General features: G+C 40.2%; 3 protein-coding genes across 6 annotated transcripts; 2 read left to right on the top strand and 1 right to left on the bottom strand.

Moving 5' to 3' along the window:
- Nucleotides 1-709: 709 nt before the first annotated feature.
- LOC5507490 (guanine nucleotide exchange factor C9orf72 homolog) lies at nucleotides 710-18415 on the top strand. The gene is made up of 10 exons (XM_032376148.2): nucleotides 710-1411; nucleotides 1923-2021; nucleotides 2595-2656; nucleotides 3305-3377; nucleotides 3646-3765; nucleotides 4144-4343; nucleotides 4629-4686; nucleotides 5155-5264; nucleotides 6026-6254; nucleotides 7594-18415. Exons 1-9 carry the CDS (start codon nucleotides 854-856, stop codon nucleotides 6216-6218), a joined length of 1473 nt encoding a protein of 490 aa, XP_032232039.2. The 5' UTR covers nucleotides 710-853; the 3' UTR covers nucleotides 6219-6254; nucleotides 7594-18415.
- On the bottom strand, nucleotides 7019-15101 carry LOC5507507 (thyrotropin receptor). Its single transcript, XM_032376147.2, has 5 exons — nucleotides 14962-15101; nucleotides 13285-13490; nucleotides 9561-9632; nucleotides 9066-9137; nucleotides 7019-8953 (listed from the first exon to the last, which is right to left on the bottom strand). Exons 2-5 carry the CDS (start codon nucleotides 13488-13490, stop codon nucleotides 7573-7575), a joined length of 1731 nt encoding a protein of 576 aa, XP_032232038.2. The 5' UTR covers nucleotides 14962-15101; the 3' UTR covers nucleotides 7019-7572.
- Nucleotides 18416-19155: 740 nt separating the features above from the next.
- Nucleotides 19156-23987, top strand: LOC116614773 (salivary glue protein Sgs-3-like). Of its 4 annotated transcripts, none has more exons than XM_048723857.1 (5): nucleotides 19156-19264; nucleotides 20051-20137; nucleotides 21340-21483; nucleotides 22594-23117; nucleotides 23606-23987. In XM_048723857.1, the coding sequence occupies exons 2-5, from the start codon at nucleotides 20053-20055 to the stop codon at nucleotides 23636-23638; spliced, it is 786 nt and encodes a 261-aa protein (XP_048579814.1). In that variant the 5' UTR covers nucleotides 19156-19264; nucleotides 20051-20052; the 3' UTR covers nucleotides 23639-23987. The 4 variants fall into 4 exon arrangements, with proteins under 4 accessions (XP_048579814.1, XP_032232042.2, XP_032232043.2 ...); XM_032376151.2 differs by lacking the exon at nucleotides 19156-19264 and adding an exon at nucleotides 19315-19448; XM_032376152.2 differs by lacking the exons at nucleotides 19156-19264; nucleotides 20051-20137 and having other exon boundaries at nucleotides 20689-21483; nucleotides 22594-22656; nucleotides 22828-23117.
- The last annotated feature ends 102 nt before the right edge of the window (nucleotides 23988-24089 follow it).

The following is a 24089-nucleotide window of genomic DNA, read 5'->3' as shown; positions in this document are numbered from 1 at the left end:
ATTTGATGGGGGGCTGTAGGTGAAAAATACGAGTAGACCCAAAATTTTTAAACAAATGTCATGAGAATAAGCAAGGACAAAAACGAAGCATGCACAAGAAAAAAATATACTGCACAGAAAAAGGACTACACTAAATTTCTACGTAATTATTATATGGCTACGATAGTACGCGCGCTGCGATTGGCTAATTGGTAGTCGTGACATTTCCGTATTGCCCGTCTCGGAGGGCATTACAGAATTCCGTATTGCCCTACAAAATAATTTTCACAATCTTCTGTTTTTTTATTATTATTTTTTTTTCACCTTCCAACTGTAAAATGAGCGACAGCGAACAATCGAGTAGCGAATTCTTTCATCCAGAAGAAGCAGAAATGGTTGGTTGGCGGGCCTTCTTTTTCCGTATCCGGAGCGGGACATTTTGTGAGCTTTTTTGTGTGGCACGAATTTCGCTAAAACAAAATCGACCAAAAAACCAAAGCCACCAAAAAAATGGAAATAGACAAGCACTCTGAGTCGGAGTTTTATTATCATAAAGAGATTGAAGAGGAAAATTTTGACAAAAAGAAAAACAGTAATATGACGAGCCGTCGAGCGCCACCGATGGCCAAGAAATACAAAACTTTGCTCGATATTTCCCAGCATGACTTCACTCTCGGTTAGTAAGTAGTTATTATTTTCTACACCTAAGGAAGCCCGCGTATTCTAGTTACCAGTCCTTCCGCGGGTTCCACATTTCACGGAAGTTGTGCTTTTTATGAGTGGAACAACGCTCTCTTGCCAAAAAAAGCCCTTCTCCTCTTCTCGTCGTGTAGCTTTCGACGCTTCGCATGCTTAAGATGGAAAGAAAGGGTTTATGTGGGAATGCAGCGTAATATTAGTCGCTACACTCGGCAAGAATACATTTGTTTTCAATATGGCGGGAAGACAAGTTGATGCAAGCGAGAGTGCGGCGCTCTCCTTGTTGACAAACTCGTCCGACGACAGCTTCGCGTTCGCCAACTTATCAGAAGACTTTGTAACGGTGCTAGCAGACTCGGGGCCATTCATGGGGATTGTTTTATCTTACTGGGACAACATCCTTGGACCGAGATTACGGCATGTTTGGAGGGGGGGAGGGGAGGAGAAGAATCAAGAAAATTGTGTGAAGTATGTTGTGTCACGTACTCTCAACGGAGAACTGTTGCGTGACGCACCCGAAAATGTTGTTGACACTAAACTGTTTGTAATCAAAGAGAAGGGAATTGTTTGTCATTCATTTATATTTACTGGACGAGATTCAAGCGGGAGTAATATTTCAGCCCTTTCGCTGATGCTTCCTCATATAGATATGGCAGGGTACTTGCCTCTAGTGGAACTTGTTGAAGACAGAGTCAAGATTTTGATTGCAAAGTTGAGGGTCCTTCAAACCAAGGTAATAGCGCAGGTTCAATGCTGAAAGAACTGAGGTAAATGAAATGCATGAAAACAAGTCTTTTGATCTCTCTCTTACTTGATAATTAAGTGGCCTATTTTTTAGCAGTGAGGGAACAAGATACAGTAGAATGTAAGGATAAAAATCAAAACATTTTATGTTCCTTAGGCTAAGTTCAAACGTCATATTATCCATGAGACATATTCAATGCGAATGCCTGCAAAGGAAGATGAAACAATCGACTTGATTCATTTGCATGCATTTGCATTTAATATGGCTTATGGATAATACGATGTTTGAACTTAGCCTAAGAAAAGAAAAAATATATGTTCAGACTTTGAATTTTTATTGGAAATTCCAGTGGTAAAACTATGACATCATAATTTTTCTGGTTGTTGTTGATGCTCTCTGGATTTTCAAGTGAACTTGCTATTATTGTGTACCTAAACATGTGTAAATCAGCCTCAAATTTATACAGACCTAATGTAAAAAAACTTATTTCCTTATGTAGGATCTAAATAGCTCTCTTGGCAATTTCTCCATGGTGCTTCCAAGGTTTATCCAGACACTTATCTCCCTTCAGCACTCAAGTCTTCCAAAGGATATACCAGTAAGTGTCTTCTACAATTTGTAATTGAATACAAATAATAGTCCATACATTTAGTTGTCACAAGTTTATACAGTACATACTTTGATTTGTTATAATTTTTAAGAGATTTCCTGCTTACCATTATTGCTTCATTACTTAATGCTTTGGTCAAGTTGATTCGTTGCTATGCTGGGTGTGCCTGGCAGGCTGTGTTTCTATGATGCCTTTGAAAGGCTCCTCAAGCAGTGCGCAGGCAGCACGTCTTATAGCAAGCGTATAGGCCCCCTATTTTCATAACAATCTGACGAAATGCTCCCTTTTCAATAGAACTCAGAATGCAGTTTCAGAATACTTTATCAACAACTTTCTTTTAACTTCTGTCCACAATGCAAATACTAGGTTTGGTGGGGTCACCCTCATTATGCAGAAATATATGAGAGCTTGAGGGGGGAATAAGTTTGAGGGTGGGCACTTGGCTCTGTCTCCAGGGTGCTCACTTGGCTCCCTCTTGAGGGTGGTCACTTTATAGAGGTACTTTAATATGCATGTTATAAATTCTCATTAGTTACCTTTTTATTTTTATTTTTTTTACAGATAAATAATACTGTATTTAGTGCAGACCATAATGTGGTGTTTGACCCAGTGTTTCTAAGACGGTAAGAATATTTTTTTAAGGTGTTGATGAACTTTATTGCAGTTGACAAGAGTATGCATTCTATTTAAAAACAAAAAATTGACTCTTTGCTTATAATTTCTTCATAAAAAAAATACAGCAATTGTTTGACATTCAGAAAAACACTTTCACATGATTTTCCAACAAAATAACCCAAATACTTTAGATATACCATGGCACAAAAGCAGTTGGATCATTGATCTCATACCCTGATTCTACAAATGCTCAAAGCTCATTTGCTTCACTCCATGCTTATTCATATAAGAACCAGTGTGGCTCTGATGCCCAGCAAGCATCCAGCAGAGTAGCCAGGATTTCAAACAGGAGGGGGCCCAAAAGGGACTTTTAAGGCATTTTCTCCTGTATTTCTGATAATCTCTCGTACATCTACTGTATTTTTGGCTGCTGAAAGGGGGGCGGGCAGGCCCCCTAGGCTACGCCCCTTGCTAATGCCTTGCGAGGTCAAAAATAGTTTAGCACACTGCCTTTTTGGATAGAAAACTTCAAAATCATACCATAAGAAAAGGCTGTTTGTGTCAACATTTTTAGTAGCAATACTGTATGGCAAACATTGCTTGAATCTCTAAAACAACCTGACATTTATCTTGACTTTTTTTAAATTATTCTTTAGGGTGATCACTTCCCATCTACAAACGTTTGGAAGCACAATGGTGATCGGTCAATCAATAAGCAGAGTCAATCTGGTACTTGTATAAATTTACAAATTATTCCTGAAATAATACCAAATGACAGGGATGTACCTGGGATTTGCTGGGGCAGGGGTATCATCAAACATATGAAAAAGGGATAGCATTTGACAATCCTTTAATCATTGCCCATGTTTTTTGCGAGCAAGAGTAGGTGCCACACCCCCTGCTCACTCCCTACTGTATAGGTATGCACATACAGTATTTAGTTGTGAAATTATATTTTCTAAGTATTTTTTTTTCGATTATTTGTTATTTTCTGTAGATGATCAACTCCCTAGCTCTTTTCCTTTCTTCAAATGAACGTCAGAAATCCCGCTATGCAGTTGATGGTGCTGATACGGATGTCTATGATACAGACTTGTATTTACAGGGAGTGATAAAGGTAAAGTCTATGTCAGCTGCAAGTATTAAAAAGGCATCCATTTTAGTTGTGTATATAAAGTAAATGTTGGGAAATTAGTGGGTTTTGGGGCAACACCAGCTGGTATTTTGTAGTTATTTTGTATATATATTGGTAAATTAGTAGTATTTGGGGGGGTCAAAAAAACCTCGGGGTCCAAGACCTGACCGCCAATTTTTTAGTGTTCGCGAACTTTCCAGTCGAAAATTTTCCAACAATTACTGTATAACAATAACAGTTGGCAGGGCAGGGCCTAAACTGTTGTCTTATTCCCAATCACAAGTCTGTGACGGAGTCTCTATCATTATTTAGTGGAACATTGTACAACACCCTTACTCTTTTATCATATTTTCCTAATAGGATGGAGATGGAAACTTCACCCTCCCTGTGAAGGGAGTCATAACAAGCATTTACCCCACCACCCTAGTAGATGTAGACACTTGTGACGTGAAAAAGACCTACCCATACCACGAACATAGTGTCATCCGCAAGGAGTTCCTTGATTTGGAGCTAGCACTGATGTGGGAGGGACATGAAGGGGCACCTGTCTACCCCTCAATGTAAGGCATCGTCAACACACATCTACATGTAAACTTGTTTTTTAGTGAATTTACATTAGTAGTTACAGAGCCGTAGCACGCCTCGAAATATTGGGGGGGGCACAATACAGAAACATTAAGAAAATATTGGGGGGTACAGCCATGCCCCTACTGGTTATTTCCTTTCCCTATTTTTTTTAATTTTCCCTCATTTTTTTTTAAATTGGGTGAGAGGACACATACCCCCAGTGCCCCACCCTTGAGTTAACATGTAGTCAATGTGTTTATGTTCTTGTCACTTTTCAGAGGTCTATTTCACCCTGCAGAGGATATTGGACTTTTGGTGCAAACATTTATAAATGATGTAGGTCTTACTAACATATGCATACCATGCATATACCCATTTGACCGTCCAAATGTTTTAGTGTTAATGTTCAAATTTTATAGTGTGACTGTCTTATTGTCTGTTTTGCTAGCCCCAATAAAATGTGTTGCAATAATAGACAACTCAATTCTTTTCATTAACTTAGAGATGGTAGTTTTCAAGTGGATGATGTCATTGATTTAATTTGAAAACCCTGTGTGGTGTCAGGGGTCAAGATGAGGGCTGGGGAATAGAGTTTGTGTTTTTATTTTGAGGTGTAAGGGTTGCAATTTGACAAACTGTTTTCAATTACGTTTCCCTCCCCTTTCACACTCTTCAGGTTCTTCTCTTCCGTAGGGTGGGAAAGTCTGATATTGCTTTCAAGGGTCGACCAACTTTTTATGCATACCCCTCTGGGTCTAAAAGAATGTCAATCCCTGACACTAACACATGTCTTTCCCCTTGCAGATGAACGTGTTGCCGTTTGCTCCAGATGTGCGAGCAGGTTTCGTGGAAACCTTCCGTCGCTTGTTAGTACGCAAGGCTTTGGCACTGATCAAATACGTCGAAGCTAGATCGTAAGTTATAGAGCTTTGGGTTGCCTGTGGTTGTTAGTGCACAAGGCTTTAGTACTGATCAAATACGTCGAAGCTAGATCGTAAGTTATAGAGCTTTGGGTTGCCTGTGGTTGTTAGTGCACAAGGCTTTAGTACTGATCAAATACGTCGAAGCTAGATCGTAAGTTATGGAGCTTTGGGTTGCCTGTGGTTGTTAGTGCGCAAGGCTTTAGTACTGATCAAATACGTCGAAGCTAGATCGTAAGTTATGGAGCTTTGGGTTGCCTGTGGTTGTTAGTGCGCAAGGCTTTAGTACTGATCAAATACGTCGAAGCTAGATCGTAAGTTATGGAGGTTTGGGTTGCCTGTGGTTGTTAGTGCGCAAGGCTTTAGTACTGATCAAATACGTCGAAGCTAGATCGTAAGTTATGGAGGTTTGGGTTGCCTGTGGTTGTTAGTGCACAGGGCTTTATAACTGATCAAATACGTCGAAGCTAGATCGTAAGTTATAGAGCTTTGGGTTGCCTGTGTTTGTGAACAAAAGAAAGATTTGGGATCCCGTGGATTAGAAAGGGTTCTGAAAAAAACTCAATCTTTGCTTTTATATTAGTCAATCCGTGTATAGGGATCAGAATCTTACTTCCCATAATGCTCTAGAAATAAATAAATTATACATGGTGGACCCCACCGTATTTTCCCTTGTTTTCGTAAGAGAGAACTTTACTTTTGAGTATGCCGCCGAATTATACATGATTCATCCAACCTTCTTTTCCTTATTTTAGTAAAAGAGGGAGAATCGCTCTTGAGTATGCCGCTAAGAGGCAGTTACGGCACGATCTTCAACTGAACACCGAGGCTGACTTCGGCATTGTCTTGGCATGCGCAGAGAAGCATAAACCAGGACTCTACACCTTTCTCATGGGCGACCCCCGACACGCGGTCGCACGTGTCCAGACCATCCTCGAATCTCTATAGCAACGGACACTGCACGTCACACCGAAACGCTAGGGTGTAAGTATTTTACACCAAAATAGCATAAGACTTATGATCAATAGAATTATAATAGTTATGATACACAGAAAAAGAGATTATTATAAACTACCATGAAGTTGAGCTACAACGAAAAGACAATGAGAAGAGAGCAATGTCTGTGTTTTCAAACCCGATACTAGCAGAATGACCCCCATGTAGATACTCCTCAAATTATCTAAGAATTGTTGCGCAATATAGCAAGCAAATCTCCATCAGGCAAAAATATTTTATTATGCTCCTTTTCGTTCGAGTGTTCAGCCTCAAAACGAAGAGTCGAGCCTTTGTTTTGAGGGCCATACATACATACTTATAGATAAGGTACTTTATTTATACACGGTAAAAACTAAAATAGCTAGCACTGATGTGGGAGGGACATGAAGGGGCACCTGTCTACCCCTCAATGTAAGGCATCGTCAACACACATCTACATGTAAACTTGTTTTTTTAGTGAATTTACATTAGTAGTTACAGAGCCGTAGCACGCCTCCAAATATTGGGGGGGGGGGGGCACAATACAGAAACATTAAGAAAATATTGGGGGGCACAACCATGCCCCTACTGGTTATTCCTTTCCCTATTTTTTTTAATTTTCCCTCATTTTTTTAAAATTGGGTGAGGGGGCACATACCCCCAGTGCCCCACCCTTGAGTTACTTGAGTTACCGATACTAGCAGAATGACCCCCATGTAGATACTCCTCAAATTATCTAAGAATTGTCACGCAATATAGCAAGCAAATCTCCATCAGGCAAAAATATTTTATTATGCTCCTTTTCGTTCGAGTGTTCAGCCTCAAAACGAAGAGTCGAGCCTTTGTTTTGAAGGGCCATACATACATACTTATAGATAAGGTACTTTATTTATACACGGTAAAAACTAAAATATTCACATCATGCCAGTCCGTGTATGTTTTTCGAATGCCGAACTTTGATTTGAGAGTTTCTGAAACTGCTTTCAAATAGTTAAATGGGTCTTCACACAGTCACACCGTGGCGAATAATTTGATAATTTAACAACGTTAGATGTTCTAAATTATAATAGCTCCTAAAACAATACGCCCGTTTCCTTCGATATCCGAAGGCTTGGTAATGTGTAACGGCTGGTTCTTACTAGAAAGCAAGCGCACGTAATTTTCCTATTCCCACTGGAACACAAGTGCAAGAGAACTGCTTGATTTGTTTGCGCTTTTGTTTGGGTGATTCTCACTTGTGTTGCGCTTGCGCTTGTGCTTCTGTTCTAGTGAGAACGAACCTTAAATTCCTAGTAGTGTTTATTCTACGTCAAGTTCCGTTAGCCTTCTATAACGCGTATTTCTGCAGCTGATGTGTGCTACCTCTAGAGGCGGAATTACTTCTACTTGTCCTTTCGTTGCTGCCGCGCCCATTATCAGAACACCACCCGCAATACCATCCCACCATATGATACAACATGCGCCGTAGTTCCTTGATAAACGTCCTGTTCCTGAGTGCATACAGCACCGGGTTCAGACAGCTATTCACCGTCAAACATATCAGACAGAACGAGGAGGTTAGTACCTCGGCTACGACTCGGGACATGACCTGGTGGCGACTGAGGACGGACCAGGCAAGCGAGATCATGATTGGTAGGAGGAAGAAGAACATGTTGCTCATGACGAGCACGAAGATTCTCTTGGCGAGTGCCACATCTGTCTTGCTGCCAATTCGATTGCTCGATCGCTTGACGTACAGGTACAGGCGGATGTACAATGGGAAGGTTACGATGTACATGGTGGCAGCGATAAGGGTGACTACCACGCTGTACCAGAACTGATGAGGTATGGAACGCACGGGGTAGATCGGAATACAGAAGGTACCAATGGAATACATGCCTATACCGGCTAGAGGAAGGAACGCTGCTGCAAACGACCACACCCAGCACACAAATATCGAGATTCGCGCAGTCTTCATCTTCATCTTGGATTTGACTTTGACGGAGTTTACGACTGAGCGGTATCTCTCGTAGGTCAGTACTAGGGAGCAGCTTACCGATATAGCCTGTCCGAGCATCCACAAGGGACCGATGTAGTCGCATTTCGTGTCGGCGAACTTACGAGTACCGGCGTAGTCATAGATATGATGAACCACCGCCACCGCAATAGCGTGAATGCCATTCAGTAAATCACCGAACGCGAGGTTTGACACGAGAACCATGGCGATGTTCCTACGAAGTCTTCTCGAGCAAGCCGTCGTGACGACCACCACGAGATTGAGCACTAATGCTACTGGACCAAACACGTACTCCAGCGTCAACACTTTTGTGTTGACATCTCTACACGGCGAGTCAGCCCTCACTTTGACCTCCGCAGCAAAGCATTCCGAACCTTCCACTAAGCAACTTGGGTAAAATCCTTCTTTGGCGAAGCGCTTGACTTGCGCGCTGTACGTATGTATCCGTGCACGGCAGGCGTACCCAGGGACCCATTCTAGGTCCTCTAGAGTAAGTAGGCGGTCCAGCTGGGTTTGATTGACGTTTCGGGTCAGTTCGCAGTCGCTGCATTGTCCCCAGCTCACGCCCCGAATGGTTGATAGACTACGCATGCGTAACACGTCACTGCTTGGAATCCAGTCATTACCAGACATGTCCAGGGACTCCAAGGATTTAAGATGTTTTGGGATTGCTGTGGAGTCCCATGACTCGAAGTCGTTATGACTGAGTGATCTGGGGATACAAAAAATGTTTTTCGCTCAGACCTTTGCGCAGTAATCTAACCCCCCTAGCATCAGAAAACCGATATCGCCATGTAACAAATTTAGAAAATAAAGACACTTACAAATTGCGAAGACTTGTAAGACCTTGGAATGCGTTCTCATCAATTGCTATTATTTCGTTATTGGAGAGAATGCTGTAAAAATTAAATTGCATGGTAAGGGTAAAAGGTAGAACTAAATGAAATAGGAAATGAAAAGAATAACATAAGACCTGGACGACAAAAATTCATCCATTTTCTTTTTCTGTTAAGACGGTCAATCACGCTGACACTATATGCACCCGAATAATACCTAGTCACGAAACAGGCGCGTAGCTAGACGCGGGTGCGAAGGAGGCGTGCGCAACCCTTTAGCCTGCCAAAACATGAGTCATTTTAAGTATTTTTTTATTGAAGGATCGTCGAATATTATACTTTATTCATATGATTGAATCCTCCAAATCCTGGCTACGCGCATGCGCAAAGAGTATATTTCCCGATGCCATCACCTAATAATTGAAGTTTCCCAGCAGATCGTTGTCGCTATAATGAATATATTCTTGTACATGCCATACTTACAGAGTGACAAGGTTCGTGTAGTTCCGGAGCACTCCATCAGGTACGCTTGTTAAACTGGCGCCTGTTAGGTCTCTGAAGGCAAACAACATGAACACTACTTATTACCTCTACAGTGGAAAGTGCACGGCCAACATGGCAAAAATAATTGTCATAATTTGTCGGTAGTCGGTAATAATTATCGGTCTTTGTCGGTAGTCGATGAATCTAATCTCTAATACTTCGCTATTGTACTAGATTTTATGTAAAGAAAATAATTTAACATTATTTAGGATTGATTAGTAATTATTAACTTATTGATAATTAATTAATTATGAATTAATAATTGACTGAAAAGTTGATGCAACAGGAAATACACAGTGCAGATTCTGAAATATCCGAATTTAAGTAGATTGACGCTGGAATTAAAGAGTAAAAATACCGGAAATAATAAAACGTCGGTAGTCGGCAAATATTTTTTTGTCGCTAGTCACTAGTTTTTTTTCATGTTTTGTCGGTAGTCAGTTACTTTTTAAGCCGTTTGTCGCTATTCGGTTAACCCCATCCAGACCCTGGAAATAGTGATAGGGGGAGAGGTAACGGGGTAGAAAGGGGCAGCGTAATAGTTGCCCTTTAGAACAAATAAGGGGATGGCTCGCGCTAGTATCAACTTTGAAAATAGAACAAAAATCACGCACACAGATACGAACACGAGCGCAACACGGAATGTCACGCAATTCCTTGGATGCCGTCCCACCCAAGATGACACTATGCTTAGTACCTGCGGTCCCAAAACACCAATTAACCCTTCCTGGGGGCAAACCACCGCCTATTCGGTGGGTGAATATTAGGAAAGCCGGAAAAAGCTGCATGTTCAGACACGGGGGAAAGAAATAGTTCTTTTTTGCATAAGGTGTTGTAGAATGTAACGCGCCTAGATAACGAGATAACCAGCGGAGATTACGGCCGCTTGATTTCCGAGATTCGTGTGAAGCCCGAGATAACGATTTTGTTTAATCCTTGTGTGTACCCAGAAACCGGTTACCACTCACTTTGCGGTTAAGATGTCTTCACGGATTCTTAAACAATCGCTATTGTTAAAGTAGAAAATGACTTGTGCGTTTAGCAAAAGCACCAAGGGGCAAAATCCACGCTTTAGATTGACAAGAAAATCAGTCCCGCAAAACGTTTGTGACGAGAGCGTTTGACCTGCGTACAAGGTTATCGCAATTATTTCAAAAATGCCGAATGCTGAATTTATTACCTTGCCTATCGTCTGTTATTCAGATGCCGGATAAGCGCCTTCAAGGATGTCCAAGGAATATAGGGGTGTAGAACCCCGTTAACTCGAACTGTAAAGGGTTTAGAACCCCTCTATCTCGAATTCTAAAGGGGGGGGATAAACAAACCGAAATCATCACCACAAAAATCCAAATAGTGATCTATTTTAACTAGTGGTTAGAATGCACGCGTGAAATTTAGTCAGTAGTTGAGTTTTGTTAGATTCCAACGGAATCTAACTCTTTTTTAGTGCATAAACGGGAAGTTCTAGTTGAATTGAGTTTATACAAAGTTCTATCTGTTGTTTATCAGATATTTTTGTTCACGAAATTCTGCCATCTTTTTTTTTTTTTTTTTTTTTTTTACGATACGAAGGTTTCCACACGCGCTAGTTTGCGTCATTTGAAAGGTGCCCCAAGACATGAATGGTAAATCTCGGGGAAAATCTCGATTGAATATTGTCTCATACTTAGCTGTTTGCTGTCTTTTTGGAGTGCAAAGAACCCGGGGCTATGTTGCTATCACATAAAAAGAGGTCTGATTTCAATTTTGTCTCATACCAGATTAAACAATAAAACATGAACGGAGCGCTGGCTAAGGCTATGTATGATTTGCTTGGGTATAATGGGCTGGTTGAGATGCGCCGTTTTATGAATTAGTGAGGACACCTAACTCAATTTACTTATTATTTTATTTATTTTTATGATAAACCAACAAAAAAGTCGTCTTGGTGAAGACTCATTACTTCAAGAACATCACTTTTTGAGTATTTGCATAATTTATTTTTGTAAAGAATATTGGTACTTAACTCCCCAGTCCTAATTTCTTTAAAATCCTGCGCTCGCTTCTTTTAATTGTAGCCCCAAAATTCGCTAATTGTCGTTTAGTTATTTTCTACAGTTATATTCCTTTAGAAAAGAAATGATAGTGTCCTGTGTGACAGGGCTTTTATAACAATGTAGTTTTCCCTTTCCTTTTCACGATTTAATGAGGATATTTAATTCTAGTTTGAATTTGGACTAAATCAGGAAGTATGAAATGATAATCTAAATCTTTTAAAAAGTTTACTATATCTTGAATCGCCTGGGTGGTCGACTCTCTGTACGAAATACTGTAATAATGTTCCCCATGCCGTGATAAGACTTGAGTATAACCATTATGTGCCTTGAATACAAAGCCACGTAAACTTAAATAATAACTACAACTTCAATGCTATCAACCACATTTAATTAGAAGGTCTTAAAAGTTTAGTTCTTGTTGCCGTCCGTTGTTTCCAATAGTTGTCTCCTCAGCGTGCATTTCATAAGTGCGCGGGGTGTGCACGATATTCAACTCAATAATATCCTACGCCGTAATTTGTGGCTTTTCGCTCGTGAAGAGGAACGCCCAGGCTTAGTTGTTTGATATAAAAATATCTGCGCAGAAGAAAGCAATAAAACCCGTCTGATAAGCAGAACAATAATTGCTAAATGGATTACTAAATTGAAACATTTTCAGCCACTTCAAAGATGTGTCCGTGTTCCTTTTACCTTTTTTTTACGCGCGCCACTTGATTTAATTGGATAATTTATAGCTGTTCTGTTTACTGAATTTTCAGCCGTTAGGTTTGGTGGCCATTTTCACTTAAGGGATTTAGCCAAAGACAAGCCAAAATGTGACAAAAAATGTCTAGTTCGAGCTCCTTTCGAGATGAAAATCAGATAATTAGTACCACTGATAAAGAGTTTTTGGATCAAGATAAGCGGCAACTCTATCGTTTAAAGAAAACATGGGGAGTGCGATGACTCATAAACTGAGGGAGATTTATTTTTTTTATTTCAAAGAAACATTCCGATAATTGTCTCATTTATAACAAGGTTTCTTATGGTTTGGAGGTTTCTTTGAAGGATTACCGTCCTATGAGTTCCATATTCTATCAGATTTACGCGTCACCTTTGGGGTAAATTTTGTATTATATTTGTTAATTTCCATGTTTGGTTTATTCTAGAATATTTCAGAATTCTATTTCCGGATACAGCAAAATAGCGAGGAATTTGAGCGGGAGCGAGAAGTTCACGTCCCTACTTCGCGTGCTCTTCATTAACCGGAAGCGGAAATAATCGTGCGGCCACGCGAATACCTTTTCCACACTTCCCTGCTCACGCACAATAACAGTTAAACGCGTAATGAGACAATTAGTATCCCAGAAGAATTAGATTTGCCGTAGGTTGTGAGTCATAGAAGCACAATAAAACCTCTATTTCAGGCGCGGGTAATTTTTGAAAAAGCACTGAAAATGGATTATGGCTTATAGGCTATTTGTACTAGGTATTAATAGATTAGATATTGTTTTGCATAACAATAGGTGCCTAGACATTACAGAATATAGCAAAAAGACCTTGTCATGGCTGCAGAAAGATTTGATAGAGGTGCTTTTACGTCCTGTTTGATCTTGATCACTAGATTTCCGTTGTTGTGTTTTACTTACAAAGTGCATATCTCCTTGGGTGTTTTTATTATTGCATTTAGTTGATTCCATGAGGAAAGTTGGCATTTTCTTCCGTCGTTGGCCGGTAGTTGCTCGGAGCACAGGAATGACTCTGTCCCATTGCATCTGTATTTCGCGTTAACTTGTACTGCATACAGTGTACACGCGCACAATATTAGCACTCCAATCGAAGAAAGTGAACTCATCTGTAAACCAAACATTCCAGTATTAACAACATACTTCTTCAAAGAACTTGTTTATCTGTTGTTTCAAAGTCAGCTGTGCACCAAACAAATACAGCCAAATACATTTATTTGTTAATTAGTCAAAAGATAAGATAGGAAGGCATCTTTCATGTTCCGACTTGTAACAAGTGGCAACTTGTTGTTCTGCTAGAGTTTTTGCCGCCGAAACAATTTCTTGTTTCAATCCAATTGCTATGTATGCCCACAATACCCCATTATGTATTTATAAGCCACAAAAGCTGGACTTCACGAAAATTAGCCTGTTAAAACAGAGAATCCTACCGCTTTTTCGATAAGTGGAAAATATGTTATTACAAGACATTTTAATAACCTGCGAATTTTACATTTTTGCTTGACATATCGAGGCTAAATCTGATAAGTACCAATTTGATTGGAAGAGAATATCCGAGCAATCACTTTTGGTTATGGCTTGTGTCAAATATTATCTAACGCATTTACAGCCAAGCCTTATTAACCTGAATAAAACAAAAGCAAAAAGAAAAATTGATTGTTCATTATCAACTAGAACGGTAAGACTGCCAAATGTCATTTCCAGAGCAAGATACCTAGCGTAAAAATCACACGTTTGCGTTAAACAGACTCTTGTGGTTTGACATCCAGAATGGTTCCCATTATGATTTTTTGGAGTACTTTTGTCCTTAACAAGCGCCCGAACTGATAAAAAAATGCCATCGCATTGAGCCTATGTTTTTTCTGGTCATCCTTCGCCATCGGCGTTTACAATTTCACTTGAATTTTGCGAACTTGCTGAAGGAGTAATAGTAGAACTTCTCTTGCCCTTCACTAAACTGTTCTACCTACACTGTTCTACAAGTACTCACGACAATAAGCGAGAAGAAAAAAATGCCAAATAAGTCTGTACATGTTATTGACAAAAACAGCACTAGAAAAATAACCAAATACTCAAATGTTTTGATATGGTCCTAGGCTTTTTTCAATCTATTGTGGTTAGACTTTTTGCATAACATTTGACAATTTTCCAATGATGCATAGCGTAAGACTTGAAAACATTGGGTGAGCCAAGTCTTGAGAGCTGTCAAATCTTTATTGGTTTCACGAGTGTAGCTATCTTGTCTGTTGGCTTTCTTGCACCGATGGTATGAGGAATGGAACCAATGATTAACCTGTCGCGTTTAAGTTTCTTAGAGATCATTAATTATTCCTCGCAACTCTGCGTCCTCCCGTAACCCATAGTAAGATTTAAACTTGTCATGTTTAAAAAAGGACTTTCCGTCTAGAAAACCTAATCCCATAAAATGATCTCGCGTTTTTAGTGTTTTTGCCTAATCTCAATTCGCCTTTCTAAAGTCCGTGTGTCAAACTTGAGTGAAATCCAAAGATTTAAAAGATTCAGATTCTAGAGAAATTCTCTCTATGCTCACTCTCTATAATTCAAATTAAACAAACATACCTCAAAATAGACTAGAGACCGTCTCTTTCGTGTGGGTCTTGAGAAGCAAGGCTTGCCTATCGCGATATCGCAAATGTGACGAAGCTCTGGTTCTGTTCCAAATCTGTTACCGTCCGTTTGCTATCTATTCGTATGTAGGGGTTCTTGGTGGCGGAAATGCGATCTCCTGGGGTGAAATAGGCCAAGTGAATAATGACGACAACATGCTAGCCCTAAAAAAGGGTGGGTGACGTCACTCTTCTTTACATGCAGTTTTGACAGAACGCTTTGTGAGTAATCCATCGCGCATTAAGGTTTCAGTAAACTGATCCGTATTTTTTTTTTATTACGCGCCCTATTCAGACCAGGGGCTGTCACTACTTCAAACTAACTCCTTTGGCTACCCTACTGGTGGGTTTATTTCAATTGGATATGAAGAATTTTATTGATCGCATATTGTGATAAAATTATGGTAATTGTGATCAAAAGGTACAATTGTGAAATATTGGGCAACGAAATTCATCTCGATGTGTAGTGAACAGGTGTTTACGACATAGAAAATAAAATAAAATGGGCTTGAAATAGCTATGCGTGTGTTTAATAAGAAAAAAACGTGTTATTTTTTTTTAAGATTACAAAATTATGTTTTGAGGTCACTAAAATGCTTCTTAAAACATTGAGACAGATCGCACGTTCCGAGAATAAAACATATCCGCTGAGATAAATTTTCAATTATTCTTAAACAATAACAAAAAACGAGAAAACCGGTGGCCAAAGCAGAGCAATTTACTCAACAAGGCAGTGTAATCTCCCCAGACAAATTGATTTTGTTGCTATGATTTTCATTGTCTGCACCCTTCCCAAACATCTTGTTTTTCCTATATATGTATCTCTGGGTTCAGCACGATTTTATTTTGAAGCCAGACGAACCTTAGACGCTCTAAGCGCTCTTGTCGTGCCGTCTCCTTTATGTCGACATACTTATAATATTGATACTAAAAAAAATCCTTTTCCTTGAGCTCAAGAATAGGAAATTGGAAATACCGACACATTCTGTGGCCAAAGCCAAAGCTAGTGTTTTCTGCTATTCCGCGCATGCGCTGCTCAACGCGTCATTGTGGGCGCGATCTTTGTGTACAAACTTTGTGATCATTGTCTTCGGGAGGTATTAGCAGGCAAACTGGGGAAATGAAAACGAAAAATATACGAAAACTGTACAAATGAAAAACACACATTTCCAGTTGTACAAATAGCTCTTCATTTCAATAATGCGTCTAGGCGATCAAACATTTAATGTACGCGTTAAATTTGTAATTGAAATTTTAATATATTTTTTTCCTTGAATGCTAATATTGTCATTCATCCAGCAATCAATCACTTTCACTAAGTAGGCCCTTATTGGTTTTCCAGTTTTTTAATAGGAAATCTCCGAAACGCAAAAGAGCAAAAGCTTAACTTGTTTTTTCCGTATTTTGTCACTGACACATCAAGCGTAGGAATACTTTCAAATGAAACCGAGACCACTTGTAAAACTTATTACATGTTTACATATAAATACTGGTAATTAGTAATAGTCATATATAAAGAGACAAAGTTCAAATACCGTTTTCATGAAATTCTTGTTTGGGTCTAATAGAGTTGTCATTAGAAAGAAAGTGTGTGCCGACAAATTAATGTCTGAGGTTCAAATTCTCGTGTTTAGCATTCTAGAGTGAGATTTCCTAGATGCCTGCTGTTAGAGGGACGCGGTGATGTAATTGATTATGGATCCTTGTTCTCCCGGTAGCCAATAACACTAAAGGACTCAGGCAAATACGTTTATAACATACGGGCTGAAAAAGCTGAAGCTTTATATAGGAATTGAGGAAAGAGTAGGTAAAGTTATGGTTGTAAGCTCCGGTTTTAGGCAGTGCCTGAATCTATTACTGAAGAAGAACCGGCGCTCAAGCAAATACCATATATATAGACTAGGGCGTTTTGGCGCCCTGATTATAAAAAGAAAATCTAAGTAATTATTTACACGGCGTACATTTTTAATTAAGAATTAATTATTGCAAGGACCACACAATATAGATTATACTGTCCCAAGCGTTAAGCATCGCTCTTTGATAAAGATGACACACCTAAGTCACACAGCCCTTATCGCTACCAAAGGGCGCTAGGACATTCACACAGGGCATTTGTATTTACATAACAATGTCATTAATGTGAGAATAAAGTTCGTAAATCGTACTAATGAGTGTGAAATTGAGCACATGGTTTTGATAGGCGTATATCAGTTGACTGATGTGCGCTAAGGTGCGGGTAATTACCGAGTTGTCGTTATACGAGATAGACGGGAGCGCCCAGACTAAAAGGTGATACCAGGTTATGACTTTGTGAGGCGCCCTCGGGCATGAGTGCGCTGTGAAGCTCTACTTTATCCATCAAATCTCTGTCAGCCGCCTTTTTGCCATCCTTGTAAAATCCAAAGTGCGAGAAAGCACCCATTTCCATCGGTTGATTTGGAGAAGCTTTTGATAATCTCGAAAGCATCTATTTCCATCTGCTGATTTAAAAAAAGTTATTGCTTCAATATTTTTATCTGAATTTGGTGGATTAATCATGATACCTTGTTTTTGTCATTTGGAGATTTCTTCACATAATTTGTCTTGCGATATTGAATGAAAACAATCACAAAGGTTTGACTGACATGGGCCTGTTACGGGGATGAAAAGGAATGATAAGGCTTTTGCAAGTAACTGGTCCATCTATGCTAAAAGACATCGTTAAGACTCCGAGGGCTTATTTTGTTTACGTGTAAGAAGGGGTATACTAGTATTTAAGGGATAGTTTCTCTGTGTTTGAGGTTAGATAAATGACCTTAGGGGAGGGGGGGAGGGGTGCAGGGTGCTCGCATCCCCTGGTCGTCCGAAAAGTGGGCCATTTCTTATTGAAGGCTCGTCACGTGCTATCCTTTCTCCATATTCACGATTGCGCACCCCTCCCCCACCCCACCCCTAGCCGCCAAAAGTACCATCATTTTTCCATATGATACCAAGAGAGCATGTGATGCTCTATTGATGATACCCATTACTGAGGCACCCCCCCCCCCCCCCCCACTACCTACACAGACAGACACACCCAGCAAATCCTGGTTATTCTGCCGGGATTGGGGGGTGGGGTAAGCTGTCTGTATGCGCGCAGAAAAAAGGAGGGGAGGTAGGAATGTAATTCAATCGGGAACACTCTGTTCTAAGCACATCATTATTGTAGCGTCATGATCGTAAAGTTTTTCTCTATTTTTATGTATTTTACAGATAATACAATATAACTGAACAAACTACATTAACAAACAAAGTCATTAACATTAACAACTCGATAACAAATAAAGATGGCCACAAAAGAGTCGCAATATCCTATCGACGAATACAGCTCTATCAAGATTGACAATAAGGTAAAAGAGAGCGAGGACGTCGACCAAGGTTACGGCAAAGAAAGCGAAAGAAAATGCGTTTGCGCTCGGCGTTCAATTCCAAACTAGTAGCAAACGGAATTAATGAAAATAAACTAGGACATTATTTTCTACAGTAGCAAAGTAAGTTAGGGGAGTTAACAGAGCAAACGCTCGTCTTCATTGAACCTGAAAATTTCAAGTTAAGTCGTTCGGTGGAAAACAGGTGAAATGTATCAGACAGAGCGCATTGCCGCGTGCATCTATTGAAAGCTCTGCTGCCGTCGTCGTTGCTGATGGTCCGTTGACATTACTCTAGAGAGAGTCGTGGCAAACTGTCTTCTCTCTTTGACAACTTTGATGGTCTGGGTTGTTTAAACGATTTTAAACGAAACACAACATATCCCCCAAATTTATGAAATCCATATCTTCTCTAGATTGATAAATGTGAGTTACATTTGGCTGAATGATCTGAAAATTATTCATTGTTCACAAGGTGGAAAATATGGTGAGAGATAAAACTGGACACCTGCATCTAAAACGAACGGTACAAATCTACTACGTCATCATGAGCTAGCTAGGCGTCAAGACCTAGATCCATGTATTATAATAATGACAAAATTGTTTGAGCATTTCGTAGTCGTGGGTATCCCGAGAGAGTTCTCTCTGCGTTGATAGTTTGTCTTTGGGTTAAAGTGACCAATCGTATTAGTACTCCGAATGGCACCGGTCTTTGATTGACACACATTGACATATTGACATGGGCTTCGGCAAACAAGAGCAGGGCCCTGCATGTTAACAACAAAAGAGTCGCCTCAAAGAAAATATACTTAGATAAACTCCCTTATCAAGTACTATCCTGTTCTAAAGGTCCCGTCACTTTTGATAATGGTGAGTACAAAACGAAACAAGATCTCTTGAAACCAATTCCGGTATTCAGGGTAAACACGTAACAGCAAGTTTTTGTTATTGAAATATAGAAGGGTACCATTCGAAATGGTAAATATTCCATCTTTTTTATTTCGTCAATCTCATCATTAGTTGCTCACCTGTTTGCATGTTTTATCCGATACAAGTAAGTATGAATTTATCATTTAATTCCATGAGTATGTACGTAATATATACTTAGGTTGCTACGATATACTATATAGGTGTTGGAAAGAGTTAGTAAGAGTCGAATAGCTATTTTCGAAAGATGTTTTTTTTAACACATGCATGTGGTAGGTTATACATCGCACAAATTTTGCAGAAATGTGAGAATAAAAACAGATAATAATCTGATATACTAACATTCCTCTTAGTCCAACGCTTGGAGTAAGCATTGAACATTTTTAATAATCTTTGTCATTATTATTTCCATTTCTGTTTACAATTGGTCATCTTGTTTCACTTATTACTCCCAGCACGTTTTTAATTACCGGTTGCAATATAAATACATTGATTGTATTTTTTAAAATTACGACTCCAAATTTATTATTTATTGATATTCTTCTATTTTTAATATCATTTAATCCATAAAACGAACAAGAGGTGGCATGAGTTTAGAGTTTGATAAAACATTTGAGTTCATAATTTTTTATTATTTTTTTTAGTGTTTTCAACCAAATATACTCTAATATTATTTTCACATTTTTGACCTGTCGTTCTCCGTTTGTTTCTCTCGAATCGTTTGCACAGCTATGACGTCATCTACATGTCAGACACACCTGATCATATTCATCGTGGTCGCCATGGAAACCTGGATAGGCATCGGACTCGTAAAAGGTGCGAAGTAAGCCTTTCCATGGAAGTGATAGCGATAGATTGAGATGAAGGGCCGATATAACAGCTTAGGTTACTTCTAGGATACAGGACAAACCTTATTATGGTTTCTGGAAAGTGTTTGTTCAAGAGAAAAACATAGCACCAGCTTGAGCGCTGATCACACATCTAAACTATTCAAGTAGATTATATTACTTCTTTTTTATGACGAGTGTACTAATGGTTGTACCTAATGGACTAATAGTCACGGGTAGTGGGCTTTAACTACTAAGAATAAGGCTAACTTGGTTTTAGTAAATCATGGGTTTCGATTTTTCCCTTGTTCTTCTTTTCTACAACTTATTTTTATTTTTGCATTTTCTTCTAAATGGTGGATATTAAAGCTACCTTAATTCTAAACCACACGTCGAAACATGAAGCATTGATTTCGATAGTAAGTGGGGGCCCGTAGTAAGTGGGGGCCCGTAGTAAGTGGGAGCCCGTAGTAAGTGGGGGCCCGTAGTAAGTGGTAGCCCGTAGTAAGTGGGCCCGTAGTAAGTGGGGGCCCGTAGTAAGTGGGAGCCCGTAGTAAGTGCGGGCCCGTAGTAAGTGGGGCCCCGTAGTAAGTGGGGACCCGTAGTAAGTGGGGACCCGTAGTAAGTGGGGACCCGTAGTAAGTGGGGGCTCGTAGTAAGTGGGGGCTCGTAGTAAGTGGGGGCCCGTAGTAAGTGGGAGCCCGTAGTAAGTAGGGCCGGTGAGGCCTAGCGACGGCTGGAGACAGTGCCTATTCGTCCATACACCTTTTTCAAAATACGTTGTCAGCGCAAATGGTAATTTCCATTTGTCAATAACAGTTGCTATCGAAAATACCAAGAGACTAGTCCATTTTTTTCACTTGATGCTGGAAATATAGATACCCAATTCGATTAGTATACTTGTCTTCTTCATTCATACAATATTTTATACTGAAACAGAGAATGGTCTTAGAACTATAATTTGCCGTTTGAACTGACAACATTCATTGGAATAGGTTTATCTCAATCTCTTAAGGCTGATTCAGTCGTAGAGTGTAAATCAACCTATGTCTCCGCTACGATGCGCGACAACGAACGTCGTAGTGTGTTATTCAGTGCTAAGACATGTCGTAGACAGATCGCATTCGACTAAATCTTGCTGTCCAAATCGGCCTTTACGCAACGGTCGATGTATAAGACATGCGTTTTCAGGTTGTGAGGATACAGGCTACGTATGTTCATATTGGAAGTGGCGGGGCTGGTGCGAACGCTCTTCAGATTACGCCGTCAACAGTTGCACTAAAACATGTGGATTCTGCCCTACCCTTGCCCCACCAACAGCGCACAGAACAACGGGTGAGTCACGTCACACAGTGGCCGAGTTTTCCTAACCTTGATTTGGTTTTGTCTCCCCGATTAGCAAAACTTTGTAATGCTAGATCATTATATGGACCAGCAAGCTTTTCTTTAAATATTTGACCGCGCTTGCCCCACTCTAGGAAACTCGGTAGGTCTCTGATCTCCGCTGAAACCCCATTAATATGTTTGTTAAGCTAGCTTTTGCCAAGCAAGTCCCGCACCTCCCAAGCTGTCGCTTGCGGTGTAAGCGGATGAAAAGTGCCTTACGCATGCAAGCAAGCGTTTCTGCGAATATTTTGACCGCGCTTCTGGCCCCATTTTTTGCGCTGTGAAACTCTTAGTCGGTCTCTAAATTTCCGCCGAAATATATACGTTTGCTGAGCTAGTTATTCTCAAGCCAATTTTTCACCTCCCCAGCTGTCGCTTGACGAGTAAGAGAGATAAAGGGCCGGTCCAATCATGGGGTTGACTTAGTCTAGATTTTAATTGGTGAATAGAAGAGAAAGACACTCGAACTCATCACGTACACGTCACCCAATGTCGCAGTATTTGCACGGACTTTATTAGGTTGACAATCTTTTAGTTAGCTTGATGTCCTCATTCCCAATACCGTAAAGCTCTCTGTAAACCCTGGGCGAATTACTTTATCGTCTTATGGGGGGTGTGGGGGGAAGGGGGCGTATTAGAAAGAAGGGCCAAAAAGAGTGCTCAACTTTTTTCGATGTTTCGATGTTCAGATGCTATGTATTTGTGTAATATTATGCTTGTCTTTATAGTATTCTTGGAACTCTGTCACGTTATATTTTCTATGTGTGATCTTTCAAATAAGAACCTATTTTCCTAACCAAGATGATTAGGTTCTTATAAAAAGAGCGCATAAATGCCAAATATCAATCTGTAGGTTCATAATCTATGGGACCTTATACGCGGCTGTTTACTGTAGAGATAGTGGAGAAAGCTCGGACTCAGTAGGCTATCGGAGAGTGCGGCTTGAAAGAGAAGGGGGCGTGTAATAGAGCTTTTACGTATATTGCTCTAATATCTCTAATATAATTTCTCGTATCCGAAAGACACATTTTCTAACACTACGTCTTATGTTATTTGCAGCAACATCAGGCGCAACAGCAAAGGGGAGCGGGACGCCTACATCGACTAAACAACCTAGCTCAAGTAGGCCCTTTAAATCAACTAAGCCAACAAAATCGACTAAACCAACTAAGTCAACCAAAGCAACTAAATCGACTAAACCAACTAAGTCGACTAAACCAACTAAGCCGACTAAACCAACTAAGTCGACTAAACCAACTAAATCGACTAAACCCACTAAATCTAAACCAACAGCACCAACTTCGTTGCCGGACCAGCGACCAAATTGCCGTCTTCCCAGCATGCCTCTGAACCCCGATGTCTTCATGGACATGGTGCTCTCCGGTCACGTGATCAACACGTGGACAGTGATCTCAGAGATCCAATGTGAGGACTATTGCCTTCGTTCGCCAAAGTGTGTGGCATTTAACTACCATGATGTCAATGGGCGACACTTCAAGTGCGAGTTACTGGATATCGTGAAGAGTTATGGGAAAGCCTCGGGTTCTCGCTTTAGATTATTCGACAGGACAAGATCCATCAAGGTGGGTGTCACGTGCCTGTCACGTAGTCCCTTATACGCCATAACGCACGTGCGTAATCATATGCGCGTTTGCGATTAAAATGTCTTTCTGTTTAATGTTTTTTTTGTGTGATACATCTCAGTGGTTTAACACCAACCTAAGACGTCAAACTCCAAGTTTTACGATGTAGCGTTCTTGATGCAACCTTCGTAACTAGGAGGACTTACATGTTATCTGCAACAAATCTTAACCACGCAGAGTAGCTAAGTTTATGGCAATGACATAGCAAGTTCCTCGAACGCTATAGGCCTAGTTCACTGTCAAGGTAACTAGTTTTCTTGGTTTTCATAGTTGCAAAATATTGCTAAATTACATCCATTGATGGAGAGGGGTGGAAGATGACAAAAATATATATTTCCTGTCGGATTTTGAACATTGAACAATGAGAGAAAGTTTTTTTTTTTACAAGTTTACTGTATATTTTTATATATTTATATTTGTTTCGGCAGAGTATCCTTGGAACTTGCAGAATGGAAATATGAGAAGGCCGCTGTCACAAACTCTAGAATAGTGCCACCATGCGTATCAAGTGCGGGGTCTGGCTAGAGATGTGGATCTGATGTTGGGAACTCCGCAAAACCCTTCGAAACGGAAGATTCAAGAGGAACAAGTCAGATCGTTTGGCTAAAACATTATCTGACCGTAGCGAATCTGGGGGCTGCGCCTAGGGAAAGTGTTACGTGCAACAAATGCCATAAACAATGTTCCTTTTGGGTGAATGCTCCCAGAACCAACTTAGCTGTCTCTTATCGGTGCCCGGGAAGCGATAGATGTAGAGTCTCTGCTTTATTGGGCCTTCGGTGCACCAAAATATGAAAAATGAACCCAGGATATCAAATAATTAACAAGCCCCGTGCAAACAGCACCAGTTTTGCTGACCCAAAGCCACAAAAAAGTGCTAGGCCAGCAATGTTCGCACACCGTGTTGAAAGG

This window comes from Nematostella vectensis, chromosome 1 (genome assembly GCF_932526225.1).
Source record: "Nematostella vectensis chromosome 1, jaNemVect1.1, whole genome shotgun sequence".
Taxonomy (NCBI): Eukaryota; Metazoa; Cnidaria; class Anthozoa; order Actiniaria; family Edwardsiidae; genus Nematostella; species Nematostella vectensis.
Note: the sequence above shows the minus strand (reverse complement) of the source record. Positions and strands in the feature narration are given on the sequence as shown.